General features: G+C 43.0%; 2 protein-coding genes and 1 long non-coding RNA gene across 3 annotated transcripts; 2 read left to right on the forward strand and 1 right to left on the reverse strand.

Annotated features, from left to right (window-relative positions):
- Window positions 1–5,328: 5,328 nt before the first annotated feature.
- Window positions 5,329–11,811, forward strand: smu1a (SMU1 DNA replication regulator and spliceosomal factor a). Its single transcript, XM_034597628.1, has 13 exons — window positions 5,329–5,457; window positions 6,886–7,096; window positions 7,506–7,658; window positions 7,821–7,931; window positions 8,067–8,195; window positions 8,311–8,430; window positions 8,558–8,674; window positions 8,818–8,945; window positions 9,082–9,208; window positions 9,317–9,484; window positions 9,788–9,940; window positions 10,712–11,160; window positions 11,309–11,811. Exons 1-12 carry the CDS (start codon window positions 5,432–5,434, stop codon window positions 10,808–10,810), a joined length of 1,542 nt encoding a protein of 513 aa, XP_034453519.1. The 5' UTR covers window positions 5,329–5,431; the 3' UTR covers window positions 10,811–11,160; window positions 11,309–11,811.
- On the reverse strand, window positions 11,473–12,521 carry LOC117769047. Its single transcript, XR_004615144.1, has 2 exons — window positions 12,384–12,521; window positions 11,473–12,093 (listed from the first exon to the last, which is right to left on the reverse strand). It is a non-coding gene; the product is annotated as an uncharacterized LOC117769047 (long non-coding RNA).
- A 92-nt stretch (window positions 12,522–12,613) lies between these two features.
- Window positions 12,614–22,390, forward strand: LOC117769043 (probable carboxypeptidase X1). The gene is made up of 16 exons (XM_034597627.1): window positions 12,614–13,047; window positions 14,331–14,483; window positions 16,343–16,452; window positions 16,539–16,678; window positions 16,923–17,007; window positions 17,683–17,842; window positions 17,922–18,013; window positions 18,822–18,945; window positions 19,669–19,865; window positions 19,960–20,139; window positions 20,331–20,528; window positions 20,628–20,724; window positions 21,028–21,167; window positions 21,262–21,364; window positions 21,863–22,279; window positions 22,310–22,390. Exons 1-15 carry the CDS (start codon window positions 12,705–12,707, stop codon window positions 22,165–22,167), a joined length of 2,427 nt encoding a protein of 808 aa, XP_034453518.1. The 5' UTR covers window positions 12,614–12,704; the 3' UTR covers window positions 22,168–22,279; window positions 22,310–22,390.
- The last annotated feature ends 61 nt before the right edge of the window (window positions 22,391–22,451 follow it).

Consider the following 22,451-nt stretch of genomic DNA (forward strand, 5'->3'; position numbering starts at 1 on the left):
CCTAAATTACAATGTGAAACCAAAACAAACCAGAAGTAAATAATGGAACAAAGACTTGGAGCTTGGTCCGAACGTTCAGTTGTTAAATTGATGAAACAATCCCCCCCCCCTGTAGGTTCATTTGGGTGGATCTGTCCCATGAAGTGTACTTGAGTCATTGCTTGAGTCTTTGTATCCCATCCACGAGCTTTGTTCCAGCCCAGCACCACACGCTAATTAAACCACCACAGATGAATTTACTCTATTATTGGATTCTTTGTGCCGCCGAATATCCCAAACCTTCCAGAGTCCCCTTGCTCTTCACAGCCTGGCTCAGTGTGGCGTGCTGGGACCGTGCGGGACAGAACAATACCTCGGTAATCCTGAACAAAAGACGACAGAAGAAAAATTGGACCTCCATATGTTGGCCTCTTCCCCCTCAGGACCCTTCTGCGGGGACTGGCAGAAGATGGATTTACTTATTATCGTGCCTGTGCATGCCAATGAACGAGACCGGGGGAATCAATAACTCTCTGGGAGGAGCGTGAGGAGCATACAAATGAGCGGTCAGGCCAGGCTATACAAGCGAGGCGGTGCAACACAGTAGCACAGAGAGAGACTGACGCAACCGCATCCTCGCTGCTGTATAAATTATTAGACCTTACTAAGAGAATTACTACGTTAATTAACTGCAAACAGCCTCCCTTTGTCTTCTGCGTTTTGCATAATAACCTCGTTTGCCACATTCTCCTACTATGGGTTCCTGAGGACAATTAGGTTTTTAATTGTGAGTCTCAATACGAAGATCCGAGGCTTTTTATCCGTTGCTCTGTAACACTGAAGATTTTATAGTCATACGAGGTCACAGGCTTCTCTAAAGAAAAGGCTCTCGGGTTTTTTAATTTGAGCAAGAGATGAAAACATGTCCCTCTTCCACCAGCAGTGGAGCTGCTTTGTGAAATGTACATATGTGGAGAAGAGCGTGAAGCAAAGAGTAGTTTGTCTTCGTGTCATTCAAAGCAGTTCATTAGGATGTTATCTAATCAGACTGTGGACTATATGATGTTTGGTGTCCCCTTCTCACTGGTGGTTCTAGCTTGTGTGGTGCCCTGGGTGAGTCCATATATGAATAACAACCATAAATACCATGAATTATATACAAGCATAAACATACACAAATATACAAATGGAAAATTAATAAACAGGAACCTTCTGAATTCTGACTTTCTTGTCTTTCATGATGCAAAGTCATCAATTACATCCTCAAATCAAATCTATCCAGCAATTACCGGGTTACTACTGATCACACTGAGTGATTTAACTCATTGAATCGGCTTCTGAACTAAATTAGTTGCACTAGATTTCCTCACTCTCTGCTCCTCAGGCTCCTGGTGGAGAGACCTGAGGAGCTTTGACCTGAAACTACAGACTGCCATGCAAGCTTCTAATGTGTCCTCAAAAATATTTGACATCTCAAAGTGTATCATGGCCATTCTGAAAGCATGTCCACAAAGCCCTCCAGTGAATTTTTAAGAAAAACCTGACACCTCGAGTCAGACTAACGTGTGCAGGCGCTGGAACAAGCGGAGAAAGACCCACTTGAAACCACCGAGTCGTGTCAGCACTCTGCGGGTGTTTTTCTTCAGCCCCGGGAGCTTTTCAATGAGAAGCGGCAGCAGCATTCACCCGGGAAGTGAGAGCTTCCATTTGCATTGTTACAGGTGGAAACACGGTGTGTATCTCTCCTCTCCAGACTGCTGAGAGACGAACGTATATCAGCTCACGTGGGCGCTGCCTGGTTCGCCGCCTTACAGGCACAATCCCATTTCCAGCTCAGTGCTTTGTCGCCTTGATGACCCGTAATTCATGGAGCTGCAACGCAAGCTGCTGCAGCACGATAGAGCCCGATTCTGTGGCTTTGTGTGGGTTCGTGCACCTGCTCTCCGGCAAACTGAATACTGTTCTTTGGCTACAGCGTTGGTCCTTATTCCAATTTTTTTGTGTGTGAAGGAGGTTGAGGACATCAATAAGGGCTTCTCAATGAGTCCCTTTTGGTTTTATAATACGAGCGTTTGGACTAATGGACGTGCCGATTGGGCTGAGGCTCAGATCCGAGCAGCAAATCCATCAAGGTTGAATGCCTTACTACCAACCAGCAGCAGCAGCAGCAGCAGCCCCATCACCAACACCTCTCAGGGACACACAGTCACGAGAGCGCACACACACATTCCTCCCACCGCCACTCGTTACTCGAGGGGCTGACTGACTGACGGAGAAATCAGCCATTAGCAAGGAGCCGTGAGTAGCTCCTTAAATTAATGGACCCTTGTTCATTGTGTTCAGCCGCCAGTTACACTCAAGGGCAAAGCTCTTAAAGAGACATAAACAAAAACCAAACAAAGCAACGAGGCTCTGATGTTTAATTTGGCTGTTTTTTATTCACAGAGTCGCGTGTTCTGCATCGAGTGGTTACTGGTAATCTTTATGAACGGATTCTTCATGTGGATTCGCAGGATCTGAAGGCGAAGGACGAGATTTGGGGCGATGGAAGCGTTCTTGGTCTTGGAGAAACACAGAAGCACAGGAGGAAGTATCTTGACATTTTTAAGCCAACACCACAAGTCTGAAGGAGGGAGGAAGGAGTCGTTGCCCCACAGAGCGTCAGACTCTGACACCCGGGGCTGTGGTCTCTGGTGAAACAGGCTGCAGATCTGAAGCCCATACGGCTCAGCTCACACTGCATGAGAAAGTGTCGAAGTTCAGGGTATTGTTCACACTTCCATGTGACGCTCAGTGGATCTGACACTGTCTCACATCAATTATCAGTTTCCTATTCTGATCTGGATCGTGAATCTGTGGCACAGCATCTCATCCGGAGTCGTGTTCTGACACACGTGCTTTTTGTCCTTCAATATCTCCATGTTTGAGAATGTGCAGAGCGTAGCATGCACACAAATCATCTTTGCTATTCTAATCTCAGAAAAGCCCGTGCATCTTATTCTGACAGCACACCTGTAATCCTGTAGCTGACAAGACATCACTGAGATTTACTATTATGTGTATTATGTCATTAATCCTTATTAAAAAGTAACGGCACTGAAGCTCAGCTATGATGTACAGAAGGTATTTATCACATCACATACATCACAAGTATTTGGAAGCTTGGGACACGTTTGACAGTTCTTATGCTTCTCGATAAACTTAACAGAGCAGAACACAGAAATAAGAATGGCAATCATTAGAACACATACCTGGGGGACAACTCACGCAGACGGGAACAAGATGGAACTCCTTACCGAAAGACCCCGGACGGTGACAACAAGGCCCAACTGTTCCTTAAATTCGTTCAAGCTGCACAGATTCAAAGATATGAGTCTTGTAAATATGTCACTTCCACAACAGAATGAGAGCACAGGAAACTTAAACCTAAATGGTCTGAGTTTAAAGAAAGTTGGATCGCTGTCTGACGCCTGAACAGAAGCTGTAATCTGGTCTGTCTGAGCAGATCCAGCTTGGATGGTGCTCTTCCTCCTCTTCGTCTTCCTCAGCCCTCTTGTCATGTATTGGTTCATTCCACTGTAAATCTCCCTTTGGCGCCGCACTTTGATTTATTATTATTGTCAGCGAGTGTTCAGTGTGGCCAAGTGGTCATTTTTTTTCAGTGAAGCATTTTTAAATGGTTTCCATGAGAACACAAGAGATTTGAGTTGTGAAGATTGGGCCAAGGAGGCAGAAGTACCTGCTTGGGAAGAGATGGGATTTTGAGGCAGTGAAAAGCAGATGAATACTTAGTTCATGAATGTCAGGACTTTCTCTTCCACTTTATTCTTTGCTTAAAAACATCAAATGAATGAATGAGAAGTGAATAAACACAGTTGACGTGTGTCTGTTGTCTCTAAATCCTTCCAGAGGAGATGCCGTGGTGGTAATGTGTTCTAATTATAATGGGTGGGCTACGTTTATCTGGCGCCTCACATAAATATAGAACTTTCTTTGTTTTTCTCAGAAAGGATAAAGTGATTACATTACAGCCCTTTGTGTCGCTGTCATTCTTCCAACATGGTGGCGGTGTCTCCCTCACTGGGAAACATTTTCCCAACAGCGTCTGCTTTGTCACGCCAGAAGACGGCGGAATCATATTGACGTCTTCCCTCTGCTCGCGTGTTAATATATTCATATATGACTGCGGTGTTATGGCAATGTATGAAAACACCTCCCCTCCCCGTCCTCTCCACCTCCCCCCATCACGTCCCAATATTTCTCTCCATCTGCAAAGGCAAATGGATCCAAGCGTGGTCTGCTGCGTTCCTGGTGCCAAATTCATTTCCAATGTGGATGAGGCTCAGAGTAGGATTATGTCGCGATTTGCCGAAAAACAATCAAGCCCAGGCCTCTGGGCCACCAACTGAAGTGGTGCTGCACTGAGCCTCATCATCATAACCTTGAAAGACCTTCACTGGCAGCGAGGAAGGAGTCAAGAGGGCCTCTGAGAGAAAAGCTGTGCTGATAGCACCACCCGTTGATCATCTCGGGGAAAAAGAGGAATATCAAAGGCTGTGCAATTTCCAAATACTTATAATAACGTTATTATTATACATTATATATTTCAGGGGAGAAAAACCTACAGTATCTGTACTTTAACCTCTTATAGGGAGGAGAGAAAATACAGTTTAATGGAATATATGTTAACAGATTATTCTGCCACAATAATAATTCTGTTGGTTTACCAGAAAATACAGTGATGGTGTGTATTATTATAGGTTCAGAGGTCTCACCTTGAACCTATACTAATAATAAATCAATAATATGACAATTTTTTATTATAGCACATAATGATAATCGTTCTTATAATAAGCATAAAAACAAAGATTACATGTATTAAAGTCACACACTCTTCGTATTCTCCTCCCTATCCAAGCACAGACATTCACCTACACACCCCCACTATATACTAACTCATCAGCTTCAGATTTATTTATCCGCTGCTGTATTTACACATCTATTACACATCTGCTGTATATATATATTTACTCATATGCTACAAGAGTTATTCATCTGCTGCTCCCTGTTCCTGCACATCTTCATTCACCTTAACTGTGCATAATCTGTATATGTATTTATCTGTTGTATATATATTTATTCATACGCTACAATATGTATTCATCTGCTGCTACCTGGTCCTGTACATATATTCCTATTAATCCTGCTCTTACTTGATAATGAGTGTATTGCACTGATGTCATTGTTGTTTTCTTTCTGAGTATTAACCTCTGGGGACAAATACAGTTTTTTTTTAAATCTGAATGGAATTTGAATTCACACCCTCATCTTCCACTTGGACTTTTATTGTGAAAATCCGCCCCCCCCTGTCCGCCCTGTACTTCCGTGTTAGCGCCTGTGCTCGTGTCTGTGTCCCAGCTTCAGATCAGCTGCTGCTCTCAGATTAATAATCATGTCTCTGGAGGTGGAATCTGCAGAGTGAGTTCTTCACATTCATTCATGTTCCGTCTGTTTCTCCTCCGCCACGAACCGACTCGGGTCCGAATCCGCGTTTAAATCCCAGTTCGTCTCGACGAGGCCTGGTTCAGCCTGTGTTAGCATTAGCGCTACAAGCTAACCCAGGAGCTAAGCTAACGTGCGGTTGTTGGCTCTGTTTCAGTTGTTTGTGAAGCGGAATTAACTTCGGGTTGAAGTGTTTCTGGTTTATTAGAGGAATTAAATGATCCTGTTTCAATTTGTCACCACTTCACTGTGGATTAGATGGAGTTTGAAGGTGGAGCTAAAGTCAGTTAGCATTAGCTCATGCTGCTCTGCTAGATGCTGCAGACCCAGTGGATCCTGAGTTAAACTACACACATTCAATTAAAGTCACAACAGGAGCAGAACCAATGTTTGATGGTCAAATAGATTTCCCAGTTAAAATCTCCCAGTTTAACGTGTTTTCCAGTGACAGATGTTTGAGGCTGATGCTAATATTGGATTTGTCAAATTCCTGCAGAATCCAATTCATTTTTAAATATTAATAATTACCCTTGTTGCCTGTGTTTATCTTTATCTTTATATTATTCACATCTCTAGTCTTGTATTTAAAGTTTTACTCTTGCACTGTTTTCTGCTGCACCATCACTTCACAGGCTGTGTTAGTCTAATGCTCAACTTTATAAACCTTCAGTTATTTATCTTTATATCTGTATTTATATTTGGCTTCAGTATTTGTGTCATTCAGTCACCTTCTACTTATAATATCTTTCAATATCTCCATTAGCACAAAGTTCTTTACAGTGACAGTTTGTAGTGTTTCTCTCTGGATCAATAAAGTTTCTATTTATTTATCTAGTGAAACAACACATGTAGAAGATGTGAACTGTGTCTGGATTTTATATGTTTGAAGAATTATTGTTATAAGCGAGTTGTTGTTATTGACACAACTTGTGAATCACAGTATCTCCACACTTCCTGCAGCTCCCTGCTTTACATGCAGCACGGTGTAAACGTTGTAGGCATTAAAAGTAAAGTGAAGATGCTTTCAGATATAACACCATTGATATTTAATATTTATCACTTCACACTAAATGCAGTTAATGCAAAAAGACTTTCAGATCATAGACTGTCTGCAGGACTCGTTCTTCTGAATCTCTGATGGATTCATGGTTTGATAATAAATAATCTTAACATCTGAAATGCTTATAACTCAGGAGTGTATGTGCCAATAAGGATAATCTGTAATAATCCTTACCACTTCACTTTTGAGGTGGCAAAATGAATTCAAACCAATAGTTTGTTTTCATGTCACTATTAATTATTTACCAACTTATACGACCGTGTGTTCAACTCTTTGTTGGATCAGTTTTCTTTCCGTCTTGATATATTTAATTTAACAACTTGCATCATTTGTGTTTTCCACAGCGTGATCCGTCTGATCATGCAGTATCTGAAAGAAAACAATCTGCACCGGACCCTGGTCACCCTGCAGGAGGAGACCACAGTGTCCCTGAACACCGTGGACAGCATTGAGAGTTTTGTAGCAGACATCAACAGTGGCCACTGGGACACTGTTCTTCAAGCCATCCAGTCCCTGAAGCTCCCAGACAAGACTCTGATAGACCTTTATGAACAGGTGAGAGTTGAATTCAAACATTGTCTACATTTTACTCATGCTTCTTATGCCCATGCTCCATTTTGATATGATCTTATTCTCCCATTTCAACCACTTTATAAACTGAATGACAGGTGTTTCAATATTTCAGCATTTTGTAGATATCCAACTGTTGATTTCTGCTGATGTCTTTTCTGTAGTGTTGTTGTTTGTGGCATTGTTATGATATTACTGTCCAGAAATCTGTAAATTCTATTGTTTCTATTCAATGAAGAAGTTTGTTTCATCTATAATTCTACTCACTGTAGATGTTTTAATTGATTGTCTCAAAAGAAAAGCCTAATTTGCTTCAAGATCTCCCGATTCAAACCTAGATCACATCTGAAATCTTCTTTGTTCTGAATCGGACTGTGTGTTGTCTCCTGACCAGGTTGTGCTGGAGCTGATTGAGCTGAGAGAGCTGGGAGCGGCTCGTTCCCTTCTCAGGCAGACGGACCCCATGATCATGCTCAAACAAACCCAACCAGAGAGATACATCAACCTGGAGAACCTGCTGGCTCGCTCCTACTTCGACCCCAGAGAGGTGAGTCCAAACCAGCCGGTGGAGCGGTGACGACCCGGCAGCTGGTTTATCATCATGGACACACACTGGTTCAGTTCTAAATGTTTTTATAAAAGAACAGCTGACGCATCTGTGTTTCTGTCTCGAGCTGTATTTTTAGTATTTATGTTTCCTGTCGTTCAGGCGTACCCAGACGGCAGCAGTAAGGAGAAGCGCCGAGCTGCCATCGCCCATGCCCTGGCCGGGGAGGTCAGTGTGGTGCCCCCCTCTCGTCTCATGGCTCTGCTGGGACAGGTATGTGCTCTATAAATCTGCAGGTTGGATGAGTGACATGTGCATGTTTGTGCTTTTTTTATTAATACTTCTAATACATAAAAGTTCTGCTACCATCCATATAAAGTCCTAACGAGGATTTTCTTTTTCCACCAGTCACTGAAGTGGCAGCAGCACCAGGGTCTCCTGCCTCCTGGTATGACCATTGATCTGTTCAGGGGTAAAGCTGCTGTGAAAGATGTGGAGGAGGAGCGTTTCCCCACTCAGCTCTGCAGACACGTCAAGGTACCAACACCGTCCCATAGTACAGATGGTAGAAGGCTGCACTCAGCCAAGCAGACTCTTGTTTTTGTAGAAAACATGTTGTCAAATGCGATTTTATTTTTTCTCCCCTCCACAGTTTGGACAGAAATCTCACGTGGAATGTTCCCGGTTCTCCCCCGACGGTCAGTACCTGGTCACAGGCTCCGTGGACGGCTTCATCGAGGTCTGGAACTTCACCACCGGCAAAATCAGAAAGGTAGCTGACGCACAAGAGAGACGCACACAAACCGGATTTTCCTTTCTAGATAATGTCACATTACATTCATACTTGTTTCAAAATGACACCTGCTCTGTTGAAGTAACTGTTTCCCTGTGGTGTAAAGGATCTGAAGTACCAGGCTCAGGACAACTTCATGATGATGGATGATGCCGTGTTGTGTATGGGCTTCAGCCGGGACACAGAGATGTTGGCCACCGGAGCGCAGGATGGAAAGATCAAGGTAGAGGACAAACTTTACTTGTGTCTTACTCGTGTTTTGATTTTATTTTGTTATTGAACATTAAAAATAACTTCATGCTATTATCAACGAGAAGAAAAACGTTTCAAATGCCATTAAAAACCTGTTTGTCTGTGTGTGTTTAGGTTTGGAAGATCCAGAGCGGTCAGTGTCTGAGGAGATTCGAACGTGCCCACAGCAAAGGAGTAACGTGCGTGAGCTTCTGTAAAGACAGCAGCCAGCTCCTCAGCGCCTCCTTTGACCAGACCATCAGGTAAACTCCGATCTGAAACACCAAACACCTTCAACCCTTTGTTTTCTATCTAAGATTCATGAAAGTCAGCTGTGGAAAAAACAGTTGAGTCCTTGGATAATGTTTGTGAACGTTGTTTCTGTGTGTTTTTCTGAAGAATCCATGGACTGAAGTCCGGTAAAACTCTGAAGGAGTTCCGTGGTCACTCCTCATTTGTCAACGAGGCCACGTTTACACCGGATGGTCACCACGTCCTCAGCGCTTCCTCCGACGGGACAGTGAAGGTGAGAGAAGCTGCTGCTGAAAGAAACATCCACATTATTCATTCCTTCGTTTCCTTTTCTTCTTCGCTTTACTAACAGTATGTGTATTATGGTCTGTGTCTTCTCCAGGTTTGGAACATGAAGACCAGCGAGTGCTCAAACACCTACAAACCTCTGGGCACGTCGGCCGGCACCGACATCACCGTCAACAACGTCATCATTCTGCCCAAGAACCCGGAGCACTTCGTCGTGTGTAACCGCTCCAACACGGTGGTCATCATGAACATGCAGGGACAGGTCCGTGTAGAACCACCGTGACATCAAACATCCCAGCTCTTTATTCATGAAACACTCTCTGCTGCTGAAACATTATTTACACTTGAATGTGGAGATCAGGTTCTTTTTTCTACAAATTTGAAATGTAGGTTATTTTTGTTGAAATACGATAAACAGCAAACGGTTGTAATTTCCAAACCCGAATGTCGTCAACACTTTGAATACTGAGGATTTTAAAAATGTTTTCATTATGAAACCAGGGTAATAAAACTGCCCACCTGCCTTCTCACATTCATGCTGTGTGTGTTTGGATTCCTGGTGCAGATCGTGAGGAGCTTCAGCTCCGGTAAGAGGGAAGGCGGTGACTTTGTGTGCTGCACGCTGTCGCCCCGCGGCGAGTGGATCTACTGCGTGGGAGAGGACTTTGTGCTCTACTGCTTCAGCACAGTGACGGGCAAACTGGAGAGAACACTGACGGTACGTGGCTGCATCAAAGAGACGGAGACATCACAGCGTGTTCGCTCATCTGCTGCTGATACACAAAGTTCTCCCTGTGAAGTTTTGATCCAAGTGTTGAAAGCAGGATGTGAATATGTGATAGAATAACTAAAACAACATCAGAGAGAAAAGGACCACCTTTAAATAATAATATTAATAATAAACAAGAAAAGACAAAGCTGCATTTTCTTCATGTCCTGTAACTAAACCATGTTTGGACTTTACATGTATTTTCAATCTAACTTTATTGTATAGCATCTCTCATTCAGGATAGTGGAGTTTAAAGTGCTAGACAATTAAAGACAACAAAACTAAATACAAGTTTTCAAAAAATATAATTTAACTTTTTGTAATTACACCCTTATAAAGTGTTTAAATGTTATTACCATATATTTATTTCCATTTTTAAAAAGATTCTCCCTTTTTCCCAAGGAATCTAATAATTGATGTGCTTGTTTAGAGACATGCTGTGTTTTGAGAAGGAAGAATTACCATCAACCAGAATATTATATTTATATAAATTGTTTTGTTTTGATGTCCAAAGGTCATTTCAGCATAGTTTCATTTTTTGTTGCACTGATTTGGTTTAATACTGAATTTATGCTTGTTGTAAATTCTTGTAATTTACGACTTTTGCTAGAACAAATGATTTCATTATTACTCCAGGATTGTAACTGTAGCTGCCAAAGGTCACTTTAGACCACAGCATCTCGCTCACATCTCTCTCCCCCCCCCCCCCCCCTCCTCCAGATCCACGAGAAGGATGTGATCGGCATCGCCCACCACCCGCACCAGAACCTCATCGGCACCTACAGTGAGGACGGCCTTCTGAAGCTCTGGAAGCCTTGACGTGTGGACACCAGGTTGAAACTGGACGTTCTCACTGGGCAGCCGCTCTCCTCTCTCTGGACTCTGTGTTCATCCACAGTGAATCTCTCCCGGGTTCGTGTGGACGCACACGTCGATGATCCGTCACATCCAGCTGCATGTTTTCACGCGGAATTGGTCGTTGTGTGTAATTAATAAAAAACAAATGTTGTGTGATTGAGAACATGCAGCTGGATGTTTGTGCAGCTGAGCTTTATTTACCTCGACCTCTGAGAGTAAAGGTTCATCTTTACAGTAGTTTTTACTGGAAATGTTTCATTCAATTTCTCAAATCTGACTCTTTTTATATCTTTAAATTACTTTTTCAGTTTGTTCAAGTTCATAGAAACTGTTTCTGTGCATCTTACAAAGCAACTTGTGACACTGAGTTTGAAACAGGGTGTCATGTTATTCAAGAGGCGAAAATAACTAATTTGTCTCATGAAAGTTGCTTTAAAAAGCACGTTACAGTCACTCAAGAGACATTTTCCATTTCTGTTCTCACAGAGGTTTCTCGACTCCAGAGGGTTCAGGTCCAGTTGAGGAGTCAGATGTTCAGAACGAGATAGAAACAAGACTTTAGTTCTTGTTTTGAAAATTCCATTTTTTGTAAATATATTTTTTTACATCTTTGTTTTTGTCTTTTCAAGAAGATCTGGTTAAAAAGTTGTGTGTCTGTGTGTCTTTCCTCAAGTCACACTGTCGCCTTCTGCAATATAGAACAACACATTTCAGTTTTATAAGTCATCCTCTCTCCTCCCTTTTCAAAACGTGAATTTGTAGAGACTTTATATTTTCTTTCTTTTTTTTTTAAATCAGGCATCTTTTTTATTTCTTATTCCTGGAGTTAGGCCCCCGGGTGATTTAGGAAACTTCCCTCAGTGCATAAGTGACCAATAATTCACACAAACCACAGATTGTGTAACTCGGATGTTCAAGTGTCCCGTGTGTTTCTTGTCTTTGCCATTAAAGCTATTTAACCAGAACTGGAATGAGCGTCTGAGAGTTGTGTTGGTGGAGAATCAAAGTATCTCAGTACAGAAGGTTTAAAGAATCAAGGACACCAGAGGTCACTGTACGACCGTCACTAAATACCTTTCCAGGAGATTTAAGCAGACGTGTGTTATTAGGAGAAATTCTCCAGCCATGCACGGAGCCTTTGTGCAACAGGAAGAGGTCTGAACGGTTTGCTCCTCGATGAAGAGGAGGGTTGACTGCATTTAATCCGTGGATAAACTTTGGTGGAGCGGCTGTTGGTTCAACATCTGCAGAGAGGAGAGTCAAGTCTGACAGGAAGAGACATGACAGGGCTTTATTTGCACCTTCAAAATAAAAGCAAGCATTTGCTAGTGTGTTTTAGAGGTTAATATGGTTATAGATGCTGATGTTTTCAAAGTAGACTGAACATCTGTTTACAACCAATAAGTTTGCACGTATACAATATATGAAACAAAAAGAAAGAGTTGCCAGGAATAGTGTGTTTATAATATTCAAAAGACTTTATGCCAAGCTTACATTTATTTATTTAAGTATGATATTCAGATATCTGGTATACCTGATATGTTTCTCTGTCTTGTCCTTTCTTACTGGGTCAGTAACAAAAATATCAATAATAATTTCATCACTGACTTGTCTCCAGATTTTTTCTCTTTGGTTATTGTGTCTGTAAAACATCAGAAAGTCGTAAATCATGTCCCTTACAAATTCCTTCATTTATCCAACGACCTAAAGCCTCACTGGCAGAAATGGGCTTCACACAGTTTTGTATTATATCACATGAACACATCTCGTCCTCCTGGGTTTTATTTTCTTCATCTGTGCCCGGATGTGGTTCCTGTGTTGTGGGTGTGTTGCCAGTGAGGCTCAGGGAGGATGAATGAGTGTCTGTGGAGTCACTGGAGTTTCTGCAGAGTTCACAGATACTATGGCTGAAGTCCTGCTCTTCACTCTGCTCTTGTTTCTGCATCATGGATCACTTATCCTCGTTTCCTCCGGACCTGCTGACGACTCAGTGACATCCACTGTTGCTTCTCCTTCGACTGTGACCCCCTTTTCTGCAGGAAACACTGTGAGCGCTGCAAACAACACTGAAGACCCCCCCACTGGATTCACAACAGACAAACCTCAGACGAGCAGCAAACATGTGACTGAAGCAACAGCCGAGAGAAAAGCTCCCAGACCAGAAGCTGAGGAAGAGGATGAAGGGCCTCTGGAGTTTGGTGAGTGCCCACTGAAATAATATTGAATTTTTTATTGTTTGTGGATTTTTATTCTAATTTCATTCATTTCCAATTAAAACATCTCTGCAGGAAGTAATTGTTGAATTAATAATATAGCGTGAATTCAATGATTTATAGATTTGACCTGTTTTAAGGATTATTGCTTCACTATAGTTGTACTTTTGTACAACTCTGGTTTCACGTGTTTCCTTTTCCTGGGAAGAAAAACATCTGTGGTGATGTAAAAAACTACTGTTTTGAAAGTTGTGTGTCAGTTTGACTGTAAACAAACCTCCCATGAAAAATGTGTTGTTTAACTTGTAAATCAGATGCAACAAACTATCTAGAAGCTCAGAGGTGTTTGAGTTGTGGAGGATGTCAGATGTTCCTCGAAGCTTCGTAGATTATCAGAGGGTGAAAACGAGCTTTGCTGGTCTTTGCATATCTGCGGTCAGAGAGTCAGTGTCCGAGGGTTGGGGGAGGATGTTCCGCATTCTACCCTGTGAGCACAGAGAGCTTTCAGCCGTGTTCTACTGATGAAAACCAGATGTGAAAAAATAACAGAGTTACAAGACCCCTCGCTCTCTGTAACTCCTGAAACCCTCAGGTTCATGAAAGTGTTAATTTAACTGTACACTCACTGGGGCTGCAGCCAATCGACTGAAATGTAAATAGACGCAAACATATGCAGCCAAAAAAACCCAGAACACAAGAAAACAGTCTCAGATGTTAGAGTTGGTTTGTTCTGCTTGTTGCAGCCCTGCACTGAATCCTCATAACCTTCCATGAAATGTGAGAGAAAAGTTTTATCTAAAAGATTCGATGCAAACCTCTGCGCGTGTCTATGAACTCTCAATCAGGCAGTGCTAACTTTTCTATATTGTAATAATAATTTTATCTCATAATAACCTCGTTAAAATGTCACAAATCTTGATCTATATAAGCGTAAGGTCGTGCCTATAGTCCAAAAGGATGCAGACACCTTTAAAAATTTGACTTTTTTGCAATTATTTGAAGAGATATATTTCAAAATGTGCTTTTCAGACCATATTATAGTTGGTCTTGACCCTTGACCTTTGATTGATCAGCTCGGAAAGTGAATCATCCGGAGATACGCTCCCAAGTCACATACCCACAAAGTTTGGGGAACATCCGTCCATGCATTGTTGAGTATCTTTGTACACACACACACACTTAGAGAGCGCAGAGCAACACCACTGACCTGAAGTCAAACTCCGTATGTTCGTGTTTCCTGGTGCATTTAACCGTTTGCCTTTTCGTAGCGAGGAGATCAACCAGGAGCGTTGCAAAGAAACCCAAAGTGGTGCCGAGGAAACCCCGAGTCCTCAGCGAGAAGCCAAAGGTTGTTAGGAAAACCGAACCGCAGGTCAAACTGAGCGTGAGCCAATCAGTGGCTGGCACGGACGCGGCCTCACGTATGTATCGGGATCGGCCCTGAAGGATTCAGCATGTCACTCAGACACGGGTCAGATATTAGAGGCAAATAGTTCTCAGTGCTTTCACCTTCAAAGTGGAGTCTGCTGCAACAGGATTTGCAGCAGATCCACATTTGGAGCAAACGCAGGAAAGCACCAGGAAAACACTTCTCAACTATTTGCTGTTCAAGTTCCCAACATCTGATTCCAGGGGGCAGCACATCCTGTATATCCAGACTTACAAAGAAATCTGTTTAATCTGAGCTGCTTCTCTCCACTCTAACCCGAACCCCTTTAAATTCTAACCTTGGAATACGGTTTGGTTTTGCATGGCTCAGTTTCTGCCTTCAGGGATCAGCAATCAGTCCAACAGCTGCTTTGTGTAGGGTTAGGGTTTTCTTGTGTTGCATGTATACTTGTGTGTGTACTGGACCTGGAACTGAGCCCAGTGTAGTATGTGTGTGTGTTTATATAAGTAGAAGTGTGTATGTGGAGGAGAAGCAGAGATACAGTTGTGGAGGTCGTCTGGAAATAAGAGCTGATCCTCATTAAGAATCAATCGATTTTCTGTTTATTCACAGTTTATCTCAACAACTTGTCGACAGGAGCAGTGATTATTACACTCATTTGCAATATTCTGTGTATAAAACACTTAATTTTCTAAATATATCAGTGTAGCCCACAGATTTTCAGCCATGTTGCTTTTCTTTCACCGTCCTGCTACAAACTGCAGCTCCGTTTGATACATAGACTGTTTGGATTCTGTCGAAGGTCACGAGCAGAAACACGTTGGTGAAAGACAGAAGATTTGTTCCAGTTGATCAGCGACTGTTTGCAAACTGTTCCCTGAACATGCAACAAACTGCATCAACTTTGAAGCACATTGTGCAATTAAAACCACATTTCAATAACACAATCTCATGTTAATAATTCTGACTAATCCTGCAAAAACAACATGATTCACTTCTGTGAACTTAAGTGAAGTTATCATCAGTTGAATTTGTAATCCTGCACAGCTCCTCTCAATATGTGTTGATCCTGAGCGGATGAAGCTCTGAGATCTCGTGGATAAAAGTCAGGAAGATGAGACGCAACACGTCTTTGATGAAACATCTCATGTCTCCATCTCCCCCCCCGACGTCCCCTGTGAGGAGGAAGAGGAAATAAAGCAGATCAGATTTAGATAAACACAGGGAGCAGACAGTAGGTTGTTTGTTGTCCCTCTTATCTCGAGAGGAAGTTTACGTCCTCAGATTCACTCAAAGAAAAATATTGAGATCAAATAAACGCACAAAAAACACAAAGTGCGACCTGATCCTCAGTTTGGCTTTCGGCTAATTGACTGTTTTTGTCTTCTGGGCATCATGTGTCCGTTTGCTGAGTCCGTCCAGGAGAAATCTTTGCTTTGGCAGAAATCCAGTGGTCGACACCAACAAGGAAACTTTACTCCTTTAAAGCTGAGACACAGTTTGAGTCACAAGCAGCTCCACAGAGATCCAGCTGGACTACAAGGCTAAATGGGGAAACGGCCTTTCAAGGAAATGTCACATACATTTAGTGTTTGTTCACGTTGCCTCTAAACCTCAGGCTGACACTTTATAACAGCCAGTAAAACGTCCCAACGCCAGGAAGAGGCACTGAACCCTCCAGACAACCAGAGTCTGTCTGACGAGTTCTGTGGCAAATCAAATCCCTGCTGCACTTTGAAACCTAAGTTTTAAGTTAACACCTCTGCAGACCTTGTTCAACTAATCATCTACCGCCGTCTATGCCCAATTAACCAAACTTCCTCCACTTGCCCTGCTTCTCATCACATGATCATTTTGAAACTGGGATTAAATCTGTGTCGATGGTGTCAGAGTGTCCTCCGCTGGGCCTGGAGTCCCTGAAGGTCAGAGACACTCAGCTGAGGGCGTCCTCCTTCAAACGCAGAGGCCTGGGACCTCACCGCGGCCGCCTCAACATCCAGGTAACCACGCACACTCACCGTAAACCACACGCTCGCTCTCCTGCAGCACTGTCACTTTGTACACGTGCACTTGTCTTGTGTCTCAGTCGGGGGTGGAGGATGGAGATATCTACGACGGAGGCTGGTGTGCTCAGTACAGAGACAAGAATCAGTGGCTGGAGGTCGACGCTCGGAGGCCGACCCGCTTCACCGGCATCATCCTGCAGGGCCGCAGCTCCATCTGGAGGTCAGAGCTTCGCCCAGAGTTTCTATAGCAGCAGGGAGAGGGATGGGAAATGTAGTTTTAGAAAGCAACATGAAAATATGTTTATTTCAGAACAATTTCCCTCTATAGTTTAACTGTAGCATCATTTTAAGACCTAGCTTTTCTTGTTTTTTCCTCTCTGATTGACAACCTTTTATTTCGGACCTTAGCTGCTCCACATCACATGTAGAATAACATGTACCACATGTGTCTCGCTCTCTAACAGCTGGAACGTGGTGCACACCTACAAGGTCCAGTTCAGCAACGACTCTCTGGTCTGGAAACCGAGTATGAACGGGACCAAAGAGGCTGTGAGTGAAGAGTTTCTGCTGTTACTGATTCTCTCCGACTTTCTGTTCCTTGGTACATTTTCCCTCTTTCACATTTCAGAGCTGCTCTGGTTGTTGAACCAGTGACGTCGCTCATGGACTTTGTTATAATTGTGGAAAAAGCCAGTGGCTGAATTACAGTGTAATAATTTTCCACTTTCACATTTTCTTACTAAAAAAGACTTCAGCGTATGAATGCAACTCAGAAAGTGATGAAATATACATTTTACAATTCAGGGCCTGAAATTAACTGTGTTGAATGTCAGTAAAAACATATGAGTGGATGTGTGACAGACATTTTTCCACTGAGAGTAATGGTGTCAGTAAAATGTTCAGATTTCTATGTGATATTGACATTTATGGTTTTCATTGAGGTAAAATAAAATATTCATAAGTCATCATCTAGACTTTGTGGTATTTTGTCGAACACACACGTCATTCTGTAAGTTAAAAAGTTCTTCATCTCAAAAAGATGAAATCATAAAGAAAGATGCACAAGTGGAAGTTAAAATTCAATCATTTTCAGTATCATAACTTTATCTTCTTCTTTTCGATCTTCTCAAGGAGCTTACCTGTTTCATAGAATCAAAGATAGTTTCTTAATTTGTCCACACGAGTCTTATTATAGAGGTTCCCCCGTGTCTCCCTGTGTTTCAGGTATTCGAGGGGAACGAGGACTTAGAGACCCCCGTCCTCGCCCTGTTCAACACGTCCACTGTGGCTCGGTACATCCGGATCAACCCTCAGACCTGGTACCAGAACGGGACGCAGGGCGACGTCTGCCTGAGAGCCGAGGTGTTGGGCTGCACGCTCCCAGGTACGGGCTGCCCGCAGTTTTCATGTTACACATTTTAATGTTTAACGGCTGTAACACACTCCGCTCGAATTTCATATAGATCCAAATAACATCTACGCCTGGCAGACAGAGCCGAGTGAGTCCAGAGACAAACTGGACTTCAGACACCACAACTACAAAGAGATGAGGAAGGTAGGACAGCGAGTGGCGTCCTGAATCACCTCAAATTAATAAAGAAGATAATGTTCTGTGACTTTTCAACTGAGATTTAACACAACCACTAAGTCTGGAGAGAAAATATATGTGAAATTCCAATGTTGAAAAATGTAAGTGTTTATTTTTATAGTAACTCCTGCAAGGTGCAACTGTGTGTCTGTGTGTGTGTGTGTGTGTGTGTGTGTGTGTGTGTGTGTGTGTGTGTCTGTGTGTGTGGTCCAGTCTGACCACCAGAAGTAAATATTATGTGAGGTTTCACTTCACCGTGACAGTGTCCTCACTGACCTGCTACTACCTGTGGTCAGTTTAAAGACACCGTCCTGGGTCTGATGGTCAGCCACACACACACACACACACACACACACACACACACACACACACACACACACACACACACACACACACACACACAGACAAACACCGTGGGAGCTCGTTGGAATGTTGGAATAAGCTCAGCATTTAAATTTGGTTCAGACAGATTTGTGGATGTTAATTTACGTCTCATCCAATAAACGCATAAAGCAAATTACTCAACTCATGTTAGTGTCTATCTCTATTAGAGAGACAGACAAATAATTAGTAGTTAATTGACAGTTAACTCAACAAAATCTTGAAATTCACTTTACAAATATTATTTGAGGTTAAAATATGTCAAGTTTGAGAAGTTTCTGAGGTTTTTCTTTCTCTGAACCTGTGGTTTGTTTGTTTGTTTCCCAGCTGGGACTCGAGCCCATACATTCTCACTCAGTCAGATTCCACTGACACTCAGAGTTTCTGTCCACAGCTGATGAAGTCCGTGCACGAGTCGTGTCCTGACATCACTCGTATCTACAGCATCGGAAAGAGCTACGGGGGCCTGAAGCTCTACGTCATGGAGATCTCCGACAACCCTGGGAAACACGAGCTGGGTGAGACGCTCGGAGAAAACTGATGTGACAGTTCAAAACTTAACCTCTTGCATCTCATCATGACATCACTCAGTTCTGGCCCCAGTGTCAGTTTTCTGACTGGGATGGTGACTCTTAAATTACTGGTTCCTGCAGAACAACTCCGACCAAAACCCCAACACCACAGAATCTGCTGTTTGGATCCACCTCCGTTAAACAGATCAATTCATCGACCTCATGCATTTAAAATATGTCGTCGTGTGCAGGGAAACAGATTTTTATATGCAAAGAATAAATATATATATATATATCTGCACAAACCCAGATCAGCAGACTCTCAGAAACACAATGTTCAGAGAAGTGGAACTCCTCCACATTATTGGTTTTGAGGGGATGTGTGAGATTTCAGAGCAACTTGTGAGAGAAATGTATGTGAAGAAACCAGGAAGGAGATCCAGGTCCTTCTCCGTGAAAACACAGATTCTGTTAATAACAAAGTTCTGAGCACAGACTCCTCATCCTCACAGCATCTGATTATAACTGCACATTAAAGATATTAGATTTATTTGCTAACTGTGTCTTGATTTATAATTTTATATAGACTTTATTGTATCTGTATTAACTCATCTGGACATGTCTGGACTCTGAACATGAGCAACACCAAAAGTAAAAGCATTAAACTGTCAGACTGTATATTAGAACCTATGATCGTAACCTGTTTGTTTGTGTTGCCGCCCCCTGCAGGTGAACCAGAGTTCCGATACGTTGCAGGGATGCACGGGAACGAGGTGCTGGGCCGAGAGCTTCTTCTCAATCTGATGCAGCACATGTGTGAAGAATACAAACGTGGCGACCAGCGCATCGTCCGCCTCGTCAAGGAGACTCGCATCCACCTCCTGCCCTCCATGAACCCTGATGGCCACGAGACGGCTTTTAAAAAGGTGCCTGGGACTCTGGATAAAATGATCAGACACCTGATATATGAATTAAAATAACCTGAACCTCTCCATCCTTCTTCATCTCCGTCATCCTCAGGGCTCGGAGCTGGCGGGTTGGGCCGTGGGCCGTTACAGCTACGAGGGAATAGACATGAACCATAATTTTGCCGACCTGAACTCAGAGATGTGGAACGCCATCGAGCTGGAGACGGACCGGTCCAAGCTCATCAACCACTACTTCCCCATCCCTGAGGCGTACACCTCTGAGCAGGCCTACGTACGTACACACATATATATACATATATATATATATATATATATATATATATATATATATATATATATATATACACCATTTCATTTGTTACTCTTAGTTTGTCATAGTGGAGAAAACAGGTTTGAGTTAAAGACGTCCTCTAAACATCTGTATAATCTGAGCTGGATCTATTTTCCCCTGACTGACATCAGGTGGCGTCAGAAACCCGAGCCGTGATCGACTGGATGCAGCACATCCCGTTTGTCCTCAGTGCCAACCTCCACGGGGGGGAGCTGGTGGTCGCCTACCCGTTCGACATGACCCGGGACTGGGCCCCTCGGGAGCACACGCCCACCCCCGACGAGAGCTTCTTCCGCTGGTTGGCCACAGTGTACGCCAGCACCAATCAGGTCCACCAGTCCTCCTCCTCCTGCTGAATGAAGGAAGTGTTGGATTGTGTCGTCATTGTGTTGTTACCATGTTGTTGTCTTCATCTCTTGTTGCTGCAGGTGATGTCCAACCCGGACCGGAGGCCCTGCCACAACAAGGACTTCCTCAGATACAACAACATCATCAACGGAGCCGACTGGCACAACGTACCAGGAAGTAAGAAAGTGTGCGTTTCCTTAACTTAGCTTGATCTAGAGTTATTTTTCTGAAATTCATAAACTTATATTCTAAGAACTATATCGTTTTATTTGTCTGTGTTGAGGTAAAACTTTCCAGAGCCCTTTAACTTTATTTCTTTGTTGTATCTAGCTGTCAATCAACATATCAATAATTCTATATTACCTAGATAGATGGATAACTTTATTTTGAACGTACAGACTTGTTGTTGTCCAGGAGGGAAGTGAAGTTTTACAGCTTCAGGCCTAAAGCACAGCTGCTCCTGTGTTGTGGCTCCTGCAGGTATGAACGATTTCAGTTACCTCCACACCAACTGCTTCGAGGTGACGGTGGAGTTGTCCTGTGATAAGTTCCCTCACGCCAGCGAGCTTCCCATCGAGTGGGAGAACAACCGAGAGTCTCTGCTGGTTTACATGGAGCAGGTCGGCATCAGTGCTTCTCTCTCTAGTTCTCTACTTTCTCTGATTTGTCGCTATTTGCAGAAAATTGTTGTTATACATCATCAAATTGTTCCAGGTTCACCGGGGGATTAAAGGTGTGATTCGGGACAAAGACACAGAGGCTGGAATAGCAGATGCTGTCATAAAAGTTGATGACATCGATCATCATATAAGATCAGGTACAGTTTCACATCTCACCTCGGATTTTAAATCAAGGAGGAAAATTAGAGATTCTCTTCATCAAAACTAGAATAGAGCACATATCACTGCCAAGATGCACCAAATCTCACACGCTAACAGAAATCAGATATCCTTAATATGCCTGATTGTTTTTCATCAAGATCCATTTATATTATTTGTCAGTAAATGTCAAAATGCCATATTTCTCGCTGCCCCCTGATCAAGATCAATATTTAATGGCTTTTTCCCTGACTCATACCACAACCTTCCACATGGTAATTTATCCAGTAGATTTTTGCAACACATTTATGAATCTTGGAAGTTTAGATTTTTATTCGGTCACTCAAGGTGTGGTTCCAATAAGTTGTAGCATATGTTTTACAGTGCAAATGCATATGGAATTTGTGGATGTAGCTAGTAAAGAAGATAATATACAGTAATATTCCTCCATCATAGTATTCTGATTTAATGCCTTTACCCACATCACACTTTCCCAGTTGCTGATGGTGACTACTGGCGGCTGCTGAATCCCGGCGAGTACAAAGTGACGGTGAGCGCAGAGGGATACCTCCGCTCCTCCAGGACCTGCCGGGTCATGTACGACCACTACCCGACCATCTGCGACTTCCGCCTCACCAAGATCCCCGAGCAGAGGCTGAAGCTGATCATAGGGAAGGGGGGGAAACTCTCCGGGGACCTGCAGCTCAAGCTACGTCAGCTGCGTCTGCGTAAACTCCGGGTCACCACGAAGGCCATCAACCAGAGGCGGGCTGCTGCAGCCAAACGGGCGAAGAGGGTGTGATGAAGAGGAGGAGGAGGAGGAAGGTGGGGGTGGAGGTGGAGGATAACATGAGAACAAAGCAGGACTTGTTCAGTTCACTTTGAGTTCAGAGACAATCAGATTTCACTGGAGTCATGTCCCCATTTCCTTTTATCAATGCTCTTATTTAAACTCAACACTGGTACGAAAACACACCAGATGAATGGAAAAGTACATTTCCTGCTGTGGAGCAGCAGAACAACTGGTTGTGTGTATGTAATTGCACAATTCTTGCAAAATAAAAGCATCATGTCCACAAATCTAGT

The sequence above is a fragment of the Hippoglossus hippoglossus genome, chromosome 10 (genome assembly GCF_009819705.1).
Source record: "Hippoglossus hippoglossus isolate fHipHip1 chromosome 10, fHipHip1.pri, whole genome shotgun sequence".
In the NCBI taxonomy this organism is placed as follows: Eukaryota; Metazoa; Chordata; class Actinopteri; order Pleuronectiformes; family Pleuronectidae; genus Hippoglossus; species Hippoglossus hippoglossus.